This window comes from Eupeodes corollae, chromosome 3, assembly GCF_945859685.1.
Source record: "Eupeodes corollae chromosome 3, idEupCoro1.1, whole genome shotgun sequence".
In the NCBI taxonomy this organism is placed as follows: Eukaryota; Metazoa; Arthropoda; class Insecta; order Diptera; family Syrphidae; genus Eupeodes; species Eupeodes corollae.
In genome coordinates this window covers 11,873,662-11,887,657 of record NC_079149.1, presented here as the reverse complement: position 1 = coordinate 11,887,657, position 13,996 = coordinate 11,873,662, and the positions used below count along the sequence as shown (strand labels likewise).

The 13,996-nt window shown below is 35.9% G+C and overlaps 1 protein-coding gene across 2 annotated transcripts in view; it reads left to right on the top strand.

Annotated features, from left to right (window-relative positions):
* The window catches only part of LOC129952286 (CCR4-NOT transcription complex subunit 1), a 30,200-nt gene extending 17,801 nt beyond the window's left edge, over positions 1–12,399 (top strand). The window contains exons 4-8 of one of the 2 annotated variants that reach the window (XM_056064801.1): positions 4–202; positions 265–987; positions 1,055–2,223; positions 2,283–2,642; positions 10,825–12,399. In XM_056064801.1, the coding sequence (XP_055920776.1) occupies positions 4–202; positions 265–987; positions 1,055–2,223; positions 2,283–2,642; positions 10,825–10,918 (2,545 nt within the window). In that variant the 3' untranslated portion in view covers positions 10,919–12,399. Of the gene's footprint in view, positions 1–3; positions 203–261; positions 988–1,054; positions 2,224–2,282; positions 2,643–10,824 lie in introns of both variants that reach the window. The other variant, XM_056064800.1, reaches the window with a different exon arrangement.
* Positions 12,400–13,996: the final 1,597 nt, after the last annotated feature.

The window sequence follows — 13,996 nt, the reverse complement described above, 5'->3', positions numbered from 1 at the left end:
TAGACGCTACGTGGATGCGGAAACTCTGGCCTATCAATCGGAACGAATGCCCGAACAAGTGCGTCTTAAAGTCGGTGGAATACCAGCGAATCAGTTTGCTGTCTACACCGAATTCGCAAGAAACATTCCCGGATTCCAGCAGATGTCGGAACGCGATGCTGCTCTCTTCCTTCCCAAAGCAACAATTCCCGTTAGTATCAATGTAAGTTGTTAGTTTTTTTCCCCCTGAGGGGCTGTAAAAAAAAATCATTTTTACTTTAGCAGGAAGTTCCATTTGGAAATGATGAATTGGGTTTGATGTACGCTGAGTTAGCGACCCGCATGGAAGGATTCCTCAACAATACCGTCAATGTGTCTACTCTGCAAGTTCAGGCCAGTAAGATGCATGCCCTGCTCACAGCCCTGATGGTAACGCGTCGTATTCGGGACAACGAGAGCGCTCTGAACCTCCTCACACGAGTCGTAGAGGGTTTGGTCGAGGGCTTGGTGAACATCCCAGAACATGAAGTACACATGAAGCTCTACCGCGATGTACATTTGCGTATCTTGAGCCTGCTCCAGACAGCCTTCGGCACCGTGGCGACTGAGCGCGCTGTGACTAAGTGCATTTTTGAGATCCGCGAGGAAGTCCGTTGGAATGTGGAAGCTATCAAGCTTCTTATCTCATCGCACATGGTCAACGTGCAGCAGCTGGACATCTTGCTTCGTGATGCCATGGACAACGGTAACAACTACATGGCTGTTACGTTCGCAATGCAGCTGATGGAGCGTCTACTGGTCGACGATCGTCCAAGTCACATTGTTCCAGAGAGCGAGTTCATTGGAACCATCGAGATGTTGGCTCGTCTACACCAACACCGTCATCGCTACCCAGAAGCCCTAACTCACATGATCGAGATGCTCTGGGGTAACCATGACTCGAGCAGTTTCATGGCAGAACGATACTCCACTGGAGCAGCACAGCACATTCATACAGGATTGTCTCATGTAAGATTTTAAGACTTCTTCCAACTTAACTTAGGGATAGTAAATAACTACATGTTTCTTTTTTCAGTCAAATGAAGTTGATGATCCACCAGGCTTGCAGGAGAAGACCGAATTCCTGCTCAAAGACTGGGTCTCAATCTATTCGCAATCGAATAACCTATCTCGCGAGACTAAGAACTTCGGAGCTTTCGTCCAGAAGATGAATTTGTATGGCATCCTCAAGACGGACGATTTGATAACCCGTTTCTTCCGTCAAGCCACGCAGTTCTGCATTGACCTGGTCTACAGAATTCTCAACGACCAGTCTCACAATCCAGCCGTGGCCAAGACCAAGATCTTCCACTGGATCGACGCCTTCGTCCATCTCATTGCTCTGTTGGTCAGACACTCTGGCGATCAGGGAAATCCCACAACGAAAATCAATCTCCTCAACAAAGTTTTAGGTATCGTGTTGGGAATTCTGTTGCAGGACCAAGAGATCCATGGCAGCTCCTTCCAACAGTTGGGCTATCACCGATTCTTCATTATGCTCTTCCTCGAGCTGAGCTCGCCCGACGCAGTCCTCGAGTCCTTGATGCAGAGCATTGTGACTGCATTCTCGCACACCTACCATCTGCTGAATCCATCTCGTGCCGCCGGCTTCTGCTACGCTTGGTTGGAGTTGATTTCACATCGCATCTTTTTGGGAAGGATTCTGGCCCAGATTCCCCAACAGAAAGGTTGGCCGCTCTATGCCCAACTCCTAATGGATCTGTTCAAGTATCTGGCTCCATTCCTGCGCAATGCAGAGCTCGCCAAACCAGTTCAAGTTCTCTACAAGGGAACCCTACGTGTGTTGCTGGTTCTGCTGCACGATTTCCCAGAGTTTCTGTGTGACTATCACTTTGGCTTCTGTGATGCCATTCCTCCAAATTGTATTCAAATGCGCAACATCATCTTAGCAGCATTCCCAAGGAATATGCGTCTGCCTGATCCATTCACTCCAAATTTGAAGGTCGACATGTTGCCCGATACGGCAACTGCTCCAAAGATTTTCTCCAACTACGTCGTCAACATTCAACCGGCCAACTTTAAGAAGGATCTCGATTCGTATCTGAAGGCGCGAGCTCCGGTAACTTTCCTATCGGAGTTCCGAAGTCACTTGCAGATTTCAAATGAGCCTGGTTCGCGTTACAATATACCTCTGATGAATGCACTTGTGTTGTATGTTGGAACACAAGCTATTGCGCATATTAGGTTTGTATTTTTAGACTTTTTGTTACTCTTGATGACTCTTTAATAATGGATTATTTTAGGAGCAAAAACTTCGTTCCCAACACATCGAATATAGCACACAGTGCCCATATGGATATATTCCAGAATCTGGCTGTTGACTTGGACACGGAGGGACGTTATCTTTTCTTGAATGCAATTGCCAATCAATTGCGCTACCCGAACAGCCACACGCATTACTTCAGTTGTGCCGTTTTGCATTTGTTTGCCGAGGCAAATTCCGAAGCCATTCAAGAGCAAATCACGCGGGTTCTGCTCGAAAGATTGATTGTGAATCGTCCACATCCATGGGGTCTGTTGATTACGTTCATTGAATTGATTAAGAATCCCATCTACAAGTTCTGGGATCATGATTTCGTACACTGCGCTCCAGAAATTGAAAAGTAAGTTATAATTTGTTTGTGTCTCTATTTTCTAAGTTAATGATGTTTTTTTGAACAAAAAAAAATAAGCTCTAAGGAAACAAAAATCTCAAAAGAAAAAATCAAATTTTAAATGCTTCAAAAAAGTTTACGGCTCATCAGCAAAAATATGTCAAGAAAAAGGCTTCGAAACAGTTAAAACTTTAAGCTTGCCCTTGAATACGAGAAGTCGGGTCTTTTTTTGAGGTATCTCTACCTTGAAGTTAAATCTAATAATTTAACAATTTGTCTTTTATTAGATGTGAATTTCAAAATAATCAAAATTCAATTTCAATTTCCAATCAATCAATAAGGAAAATGAAAATTCAAGAAAGAAAAAAGTGTTGGAATTATACTCATTTTTGTATAAGTAAAATTTTCGATTAAAATTAATATTGCTTTTTTTTAAATCTTCATCTAACTTTCTGAGTTGTGTAAAAGTTCTATGCAAAGACATTTAGAAAGTCATCAGGAAATGAACCACTTTGATCTTGGTGCCCAAAAAAATCAAATCAAATGGGGTGGCGCAACAGTCCATTGTGAACCAGGGCCTAGTGACTTACAACTCTCAACCATTCCTGTGTGCGAGTACTGTTGTCAGGAATGGAAGGGACCTACAATTTAAGGCCGAATCCGAACGGCTAGTTTGAGAAAGCACTTTTTCATGACAAGAATTACTCTTGAAGGAATTGTCAATTCCTCGCAAGAGGCAGTACCCGCGAAAATTATTTTTTTAAATTATGGTGGCACAGGCAGGGATTGAACCCAAGACCTCTTGCATGACAGTCCAACGCACTAACCATCATGCTACGGGTACTACTTGGTGCCCATGGGAAGAAAAAGCTTAAAATACGAAAGATTCGAGTGTAGGAAAACAGAAACAAGAATGTGTATGAAAATAAGTCACTTATGTACCTAGATTGCGTTTCTAGCAAGATAACGGATTAATTTTTTGATGAGTGACTTTCAATCATGAGAGGTAAATCGCATTCAGAAACTTTGGAGTAACCTAGAAAGCGGGTGTTTGAAGAGTTCCGACAAAATGTAGTTATGGATTCCACGAGAAGAAAATTAAAATGTGTTACAGAGTGATAAACGGTTGACGAATGTATTGAAGAACAAAATCAATTCCAAAACATGCCTTTTAGTTCAAACATGGCCGAAATGTACTATATTTTGTAGTATGACATTTATTACTTTTGGGACCCCGAAATCCTTAAAGAAAACTCTGCTGCTCTTACTTACTACTACTTACTTAGGTCCTCAGACCTGTTAAGTCCGTTGGGAAACCCTTAAGGAGCATATGGCCTCTACTACGCCTACGCGCCATTGTGTACGGTTTCCGGAGATGCATTTCAGCTTCCTCCAAGTTTTGTCTAGTAACGCCGATTCCGCCTCGACTATCCCGCGCCATGTGCTTCTTCGTCGTCCAGCTCTTCTTTCTTCTTGTGCAAACGGATTCCACTGTATTACTTGGCCTGCAATGCAGTCTTCGAGACGATACTTCCAGGGTTTTGAAAGTTCTCCACTTTTTACACCGGGGAAATATTTATTTGAGAGGTTGGTTGGGTTCCGAGGCTGATCATTTTTGTTTTGCTGGAATTAATTTTCAGTCCCACGACTTCTGCTTCTCTTTTCACACTTACTGTCATTTGATGGATATCCGTGATCCTATGAAAGAGTAAGCAATATCGTCCGCGTAATAAATAGATTGTCATTAGATCAATCCGCTACCTGAAAAAGCTGCGCGCAGTACATCGTTTATCACCAACAAAAACAATATTGGCGACAGAATACAGCCTCCTCTACGGATTTCAAAATCCTCTGACAACCTACCATCGTGCAGAACGTGACATCATATGTCGCTTTCATAATAGCAATTAGTTTTTCTGGAATGCCTCTCCTCCACAAAGGTTACCCTGTTAACGCTATCAAAGGCCTTCTTGAAGCCGATGCAACGCACTGTTCAATAATGATCCGCAGGGTGTTGATATGATCAATAAAGGAGGATCCAGAGCGGAATCGGCAGGTAGAACGCAAATTTTTCTTCAGCTTCCGCTTTTTGTAAGATCTCCTTTTTTTGGGAGCTCGACGATCATTTTTTTCTTCCAGTCATCGGGAAGCTTTCGGTGGTCCAGGCTTCTTTTATGAGTGGATATAGCAACTCTGCGGGAATTCTTCAAGTCATACCGATTTGTTGTTCTTAAGTGCTTTGATTGCCGCAACGATCTAATCTTTACTTGGAGGTGCGGATTCGAGTATTAGGTTGTTCAGTTGTATCTTCGTCTTTGGTTCATTAATATTAATTGAAGAACTTAATAGGACTTTCTTAATTATTCTATATCACACAATTCATTTTAAGAATTCAATTATAAGAAAGGAAATACAAAAATACATTTGCCTTCGGTTTTATATTTTAGTCAATCGTTATAAAATTATTCTCAGAAGTCTTGACATATAAACTGGACACATATTATCTGTACGCGCTTGTTTTGATGTTTTCACGAACCTGTATTTTTATCATCAGATTTTTTCGTAACTGAAAAAATTTGTTGATCTCAAAAATTCAAAAAAAAATCCATTTAACAGTTTAAAAAATGATAAAAATTCTGTCAAATGGTTAAATCAAACACAAAAATAAATATAGGTAAACTCCAGATTTTTCGTCCTCTGCATGATCTTACTATTGTATTCAATCACAATATTGCCCTAAATACAATTTCTGAAAATATCATATCTACTTAAATTTTTCGTACACATTTCAAAAATCAGCTGACAGTCTTCCTACTTCGATTTGAATTCGTAAAATTTAAAATGTCCACCAAAACAAACTGCAGACAGCAGTAATACAATTCCTTTTTCACTTTTCACCAAAATAAAAAGAAGTCCTTTCCCCTCAAAATATGCATTTGGTTTAATCTAAAAAAAAAACATCGAAAAAACAATAAGTACAGATGAGAAACTGTTGAGAAAATACAAAATTTATCTATTTTCTGAAAGTGCGCAAAACCCACCATACTCACAAGTTTTTATATTTTTTGGTGTTGAATGCACATTTACATTTACTCCATAGTATTTATCGAGCTTTGATATTAAACGGTCAGAAAAAATAATTAATTTCCGCTAAAGTTTTGAAATTGAAATTTTGTCACTGCCAATCCTATGCGACCTTTGCAATCTATATCTACTATATCTGCTATTCCTAAAAAAACCAGAACCCTTTTGGCAATACGAACCCTATGTTTCCTATATGTATGATAACAAGTTTTATTCTTTTGGGAATGAGTTCTTTTATTAAACCACACACAAAAAAAGAAGAACGCAGAGTTTAAAAAGTAAGTTTATTTTGTTATACAACCAAATATAACTGAGGAAAACCGAAAAATGTTAAGCAAGCCACGAAGGCTTGTAATGTTCATATTACACACACAACAGAATTTATGTATAAAAACACTACATTGTCCTAAATGTTGAACAAAACTAAACATCGATTTTCTACACTAGTTGTCAATGACACCACATTTTTAAGTCCTCTTAATAAAGAAAGCTTATGTCCTTGTTGGGCTATTCGCTGCCGATCGAACGCTGTCAATGATATACAGTGTACAAAGATAGATTTTTAATAATGTATTGCCTAAAGAAAACAATTTTTTTTTTAAATATAATATTGGGAAATAATGATAAAAAGTAGACTTGTGATTATTATGTTGCTTCCTTCTGCAAAAAATAATAGAAACAAAATTAGAATGGGATTCTTTTTGTAGCGAGAAAGTAATTTAACGGTTAAAGTATTTCAAATTCTTTGAGTATTTTGTAGTGGCACCCTTATTATTAATAACTGCCTCCACTGTTCGCCCCATCGAATTCACCAATTTGGCACATGTCTCTACGGGTATGGAGTACCATTCCCTTTGAATCTTCGACCACAACTCGTCTTTCTTTTTGGTTTTACAATATCCGATCCTTCGCTTCGCCCCATACATAAGTGTTCAATTGGGTTTAGGCCGAGGGATTGTGATGGCGATTCCATTACCATTGATTTTGTTTTGTTGTAAGTTATTTTGCATGAACTCACATTTGTTTGGCACCTCCTCTTCAGTTAATGTTACCATAACTAAATTTAAGATATGGATATAATCCACATCGCACATATTATTTTTCATCCAAAATATTGCACCTACACCAGATGGTGAAAAGTACCCGTGGTTCACTGTCTTCTTTGTGTATTTTGAGTTAAACTTCTTGTTTCTTAGCTTTCAAACATACATTTTTCCATCGGAAGTATACAAATTGATCTTCGTTTCATCCGGCCAAAAAAACGTTATATTAATAAGAACGGTGTGACTGTTGCAAAGGGAAGTTTTTGTATAACGTTTTGCTTGGTTCAAAAATGTCACTTTTTGTGGTGGACTTCTAACAGGAAGACTTGCTTCTATAAGTTGGATTCCTATTGTTCTAGCTTTCACTGATCAGTTTTTGAGTTCTCATAAACCAAGAAATAGTTTCTCCTTACATATTCTTACCAATAGTGTATCAAAAAGCGAAGAAGTTTATCTTTTTCCTCATCTTGTTTCTTCTTTAGGCGTGAATGTAGAGTTTTGAATACTTTTTTCTTCGAACAGTTTAAGGTTTTTACAATTTCAACCATCGTTTTTCCAGCTTGTCTAAGTTTTTTCATCATTTCGCGTTCAAAGAGATTATAATGTAATCCAAAGCTAATATTTATTAAAATTATAGATGACTTAAAATTGTGTTTAGTACCGAATATAAAACATAAAACATAAACAAACTCAAAACGCCTATTTGCTTCTAAAAAAATTGATCCTCATGTTAGAATAACAGTTAAAGTAGCTTGTTTCTTTATTTTTTCCAGTCGAAATCATCATTGGCCTCAAACTTTTTACTATTAAGTGAAAACAAAGAGTTGTTTCCACAAAACAATTTTGCTATTTAAGAATATAAAAAGACTAACGTCAAAAGACTTAATTTCTAAAAAAAACATTATGTATCAATAATGATGAAGACACTTGTTTCTATTATTATTTCCAGTACTTTAACTCCCCCTGTGCTTTGAGGCTTATTGCTTAAAATTGCCATTTCTTTTTCAAGCTATTAAAGACACCTCACGCTTAGCGGAATGTTATGGTTCCGTCTTATTGAAACCTGTCTCCAAATTCACTGAAAAATCTAAATAAAAACGATCATTTGTCTTTCAACAAATTTTGCGATAACGATAGATTTTGAAACTCGTACAATTGGATATGTTCGTTTTTGAAGTTACAAAAAGGAAGTTTTTCTTTTTTTTTCTTTAGGCGCCAGTTATAGCTATCATTGAAATCGATCCGGAAAATTTTTTGAATCGACATTTGACAGTGTTTCCCTTTGATTAGAAATGAAAATTATATACCGAACGATCAGAAATCACGCGCCTTACAGAATGTCATCCCTGAAATCTGTCAAATGTCAATTAAAAATTCTGGAATCATGTGAAAATTGGTGTCAAATGAAATAGAACTCACGGTGTTCTCTTAGCTCTTCACCCTTCTCCTCTTAAGAGTGAAATATTTTGTTTACTAAAACATCAACTATCGCCTTGGCCTTGTTGTTTACAATACTAAAATGATAACGGTAATGGATAAAGTCATGAAGTCACAGTTTCCTTTCTATGTTTTATAGTATTATTTTGAAAGGCGTGCTACTGATGCACCGCGACCTAGAGATCTATTTTGCCCCCAAGTGACAGGAAGAGAAGTCTAGTTCTATTTACAGTATGCCCTTTTAAATTTGTTTTTTTTTTAGGTTTCTTTTGCGAACTTAAGAATTTAAGGTATTTTAAGAGAGGATTGTTCATTAGGTATCTGATACCACATTTCAATGTACTGACTCGAACGTTTCCCGATGCTTGTTGTACACGCCTACCTCATTAAGTCTTACCAACGCAAATTAGAAGCTAAATACGGGTAAGCTATCTGGGAGTTTGTAGTGCTTTCGATATAAGATTCAGCACATTTTCCTCTGAAAAATCCGTATCCTAACTTGGTACTCTTTTGAAAATTAGACTTGCATACAAAACTATTGAAAGGACCCCTCAATCTGGGCGATTGCAATTAAATTCACAAAAAAAACTAAGAACAAATGTTCAGCCCCCGCTAATATTCTACGACTTATACGATTTCAATTCTGGTGCTTGTCTTACGCTACCCTGTGGCTCGTCGGGAAATCAAACAGATAAAAACATTGCAACCATTCGTCAGATCGAGGAAAAAAGCCAAATGTCGACTCGCTTTCGATTTAGAAAATACGACGAATGTACATCGAAAGACGTGAAAACAACTAAAACGATTCGTGCTCCCTAAACACTAATTGGGCCACTGCTAATTTAAAGTTAAATTTGAGTTCTTTTCAAAAATTCAATTTTGTTTAGCTTATTTGTTAGGGTTTAAATTTTCATTATTAAGAATAAATCGACGTTATAATTATGTTCGGTCATTCTAACGTGAAACTTTCGCAAATGAATACCTGATTACCATTCCGAATTATCTATTCTATGTCACTCTAATAGTTCGGTAGCCAAGTTCTATTTGTTCTAAAGTCCTTTGGATAGGAACCATTTGTGTCGACTGCTGCTTGTCTCCTGGATCTTTGGCATAGCGCAATGATTCATCACTTGTAACAATATGCCAACAAAAAAATTGAGCAACGAATGAACCAATGAATCATTCAATGGGCAACGGTGTCCCACAGAAACAGTGAAGGTTAGGTTAGGTTATAGTGGCTGTCCAAGATGGAAACGGACACACTTACGCCAGTTTAATGGCCCATTGTGATACCACATGAATCTTGAGGCTTCCTCCTAAGCTCAATGGAACCAGCTTGAGTCCCTTACGAAACGTGAGAGGCTGATTTTACCGATATGATTTAGATCGTTTAGATCGTTAAAGAAGAATTCTCCTAGGTAATTCTTGCGTTTTCGAGCTAGAGCAGGTCATGTGCAGAGAAGATGAAAAACCGTTTCTTCCTCTTCCTCGTCCATACAGCTTCTGCAAAAGTCATTTGAGAATACGCCTAGTCTCGTGGCGTGCTTTCCTATTAGACAGTGTCCGGTTATGACACCTATTATCGAGCTTATGTGCGATCTGCTTAGAGAGAGCAAGCACCTTGAACGTTTTAAATCCAGTGTTGGCCAGATGTTTTTTGTGACTTGACACGTGGTAATGTTGTTCCACCTGATGCCTGCCCTCCTCACAGCGTCTTGCATTAGCAGCAGTTTACAAGTAGCGATTAGTATGCCAGTACGTGCCAAACGTGGTAGCATGGGCTGTACTGTACCGTTCCTGGCGAGTTCATCTGCCGTACAGATCCCTGTAATGTCTCTATGGTCCGGCACCCAGCAAAGGTGAATATTAAACTGTTGCGCCATCTCCATTAGAGATGATCGACAGTTATGGACTGTTAAAGACTTTGTAGAGACAGAGTCTAGAGATTTGAAAGCGGCCTGGCTATCAGAAAAAAATACGGATATCAGATGTTGATATCACGTTTTCTTTGAGCCAAGACAAGACTTCTTTTATCGCCAAAAGTTCCGCCTGGAACACGCTACAATGATTGGGAAGGCGTAATGAGAGACTTAATTTCAGTCCTTCAGAGTACACACCTGCACCAACTCCTTCTTTTGTTTTTGACCCATCTGTGTAAATATGGATTGACTCATCCTCCAACAATGTCCTATCCTCCCAAAAATATGTGGTAGGTATAGAAATCTGGAAGTTTCTGTCGAATTGTAGTTGGTAGATGGTGTAGTCTGTATGCTTTGGAATTGATTCTAAGTACCTTAGAATTACGGAGCGGCCAATGCTGTTGTTAGTCCACTGCGACGAAGCTTTGAGCCGAATAGCAGAGCTTGCAGCTATTTGCTTGCTAAATTTGTCAAGAGGTGTAAGGTAGAGCAAGGTGTCCAGTGCCGCAGACGGGGTCGTGCAAAGCGATCCGCTTTACGTTGGACTTTATTTAGCTTATCCCTGTTTATACCTTACCTAGAAACAGTAAAAAAAATTAAAAACAATTTTTATAGAAAGGTGTTAATTTATTAAATTAGTTTTAAAATATAAATAATATACAAATATTTTAATTAAACATTTATTAATTTAATTCCTCTTTTTTTCAGCCTCTTTAAGTCTGTGGCTCGGTCTTGCATGGTCAAATCGAATCACCCACAGCAGATCTCGAATTTAGATGGTGAAATTCAAGAAATAAACTAAACATAAATAAACCAGGAATTTCCTTTTGCAAATCGAATTTGATGATAAAAACTCTGCTATCAAAAGAAGATAAGAAAAAAAGGACGAAAGAATATTATTATTTTTTTTTTACTTTATTTAATTTTGTAAGTAACAGTTTTATAAAAAAAAAGAAAGAAAAGAAAAGTAGAAATGGAGAAAGAAGAAATAAGAATATATAAATTGGTGTATGATAAATAAAATTAGAAAATTAAACAAAAAAAAAAAAAGAACAACAACAACTGAGAAACCCCCAAATTAAATGTGTAAAAATATAAAACAAAACAAAGTGGATAATATAAAACATAGTTACAAAATTAGTGTAATGAACAATTTTTATTAAAAAAGAAAATAAATAAAAATAAAACCCAAAAAAAATGCATATACTGTAACTGTAACAAATTTGTCGTTGATCATCTAAAAACAAACAAAGATTTAAACAAAACAAAAAAAGAGAAACAAAAACTAAACGCTATGTAAATATTTTAAATGGTACATAATTTAAATTAAAGAAAAAAGAAGAAAAGTCATTACAATTACATTATGTTAATTGTAATTAAAAAAATTAAATTTTATTTTTGCTTCTATATATTTCTTTCTCTTTGTGTCTCTCTCTCTCTCTTTCATTTATTATGAAATACAAATACATATATTTTTTCTCACTTCCTCATGTTATTTTTATTTTATATTTTATGCATACATTGTTCTTTTTAATTTTAACATTTGTACACTCTCTTTTTTTTAAATATACTAAATTGTCATTAATTATTATTATAAAATTATTTCATAGGTACATACACAAATTTAGTGAATTCAAACAAAAGCAAAAACAACAAATAATTCATTAATAAACATAAAAAGAAGAAAATTAAAAAAAGAGGAATTTTATGTAACAAAAAAAAAGCAACATACAATGTCCCTCGATTATTAAATTTACCTGGAGAGTTAGATTTTATATATATTCATATTAAAGAACACATAGATCTTAAATAATACAAACAAAAATAATAACAACAGCATTATGCATCTTAAGATAGTTTTTCATATATTTTTTTCTTTTTTTTTTTAAATTAATTAATTTCTTTTTTTTCAAATGTACACCCACACAGTTTATTATTATCTATTTTTTTCATTAATTATCTATATAATATCATACGACCAAGTTTAATATATTAAATATATGTATACATATAATTTTGTTGCAGTAAATTTTTACTTTGTTTAGTAAGTGATTTAAAAAAGATAAACAAAAAAAAAACAAAAACGTAATACTTTGAGGAATTCTTTGATGTAGGATAATTTTTGAATGTAAAATGTAATTGTAAAAAAGAAAAACATAAAAACAAAAACAAATCAAATGAAAAACAAACGAAGCAAAAAAGAAAAAAATGGGAAAAAGATGAAATTAAAATATTATAAGTTAATCTACTAACATAAAAATGATAATAGCAAAAAATATTTAATTCATGACTTTCATTTGATCGGATTTTTTTTGTTTTGTATTGAATTTAGGATCAGAGGCAGCGGTGGGTTGAAAGTTTCAAAAAATGTAAATTTGATTGAAGAAAGTGTGTAGCACTATTTTCAGAGAAAATAAAAATGAAAGGACGAACATTGGGAAGGTTCAGACAACATAAAGTGCCTTGCACAAAGAGCGAACAACAAATGGACGAACAAACGTAATTTTACACATTTCAAAAAATCAGTTTCAAACAAAAGCACATTTAAATTATAAGGAACCAATAGATACTTATGTTAGGATAATAAAATTTGCATTTCGTTCTCTAAAACAAGGCAATTTTGTAAACACAATTTGGTAGTGACGAATTGCAGTGTGGTTGCTACGAACTGTCAAACTCTATTCGCGTTCCACATACCATCCACACTGCAACGAATAAAATCGTTTGCGTTTAACTTAACCTCAAAATTATACCACTCTTGTTTTGTTTGTTGAGAAGGGTAATTATAAATTGACAATTCCTCGCTGTGTGCGAATGGAAATGAAGCTCATGTGAAAGAAAAGTCAAAATATGCGAACATCCATAGTTCGTAGCTCATGTGCAAGATGCTTAAGGGGCTTCATTTGCAGTCAACTGCATTCTTTGAACGTTTCATTTTGACCAAGACAGGTGATTAGTTTTTCAAGTGTCATAAATTTCAAACTTGGAACTTTACTTCACTAACCTCTACCTTCAGGGGCCTGATTATGAGGTTCGCGGCGAATCGTTTTGCTAGCGAGTTTGCCATTTTTCAATTATTTTCGCTTTCGCCTTCTTCGTTTTGAATTCGACCAATTAACGAATTCGAAGGCGAGTTTGAAATGTCATAATGTTTGTTGGCGAGTTTAATCCGATAGCTTTTTTTTGGCGGATTCACAGGCGAAAGAGTGTTTATTATTATTCAGTGTTCGATTTCGTGGATTATTTCTTTATATTAATTTAAAAATGTGAGTTAGCTTTATTTTAATTTTCTTATAATTTATCCACAATAAAATATAAAATTTTAAAATTCATTTAAGGAACGATAAAAACAAGCAAACAAATCGACATCAATTCCTTTTCTGTTGTAAAAATGGTGTTCATTTGTTGTAGGACGTATAATGCTAACATGCGTTCCATCAACGCACATTATAACCCCAGGAAAACCACTATTTTCATAGAATGCTGTTTTTGCTTCTAGCTTTTCCTGTTCATTCATTTTAAAATTTATCATTTTTGGGCACAACTTTCTCTCAAGAATTTTAAGAGTTTCAAACAAAACGTTTGAGACTGTTGTTTGTGCCATTCCAAGCAGTACGTTTTGTCCAACTCCTTTTTGGTACGATCCCTCAGCAAGAAATCTCATAGTAGCGGCAAGCTTTAAAATTGAAGGAATGCCGTTGCTGTTCTGATCCTAAAATTCCTCATTGATCTCTTGCAAAATGGTAACAAAAACTTCTTTCGAAAGTCGAAATAGTTTGATAAATCTATTAAGACAAAGTGTTTTTCATTCATTAATTTGATTTCAACTAAAAGGAGACAATACTTATTCAGTTGAAGGGAGATCCGGAGGAGAAGATTC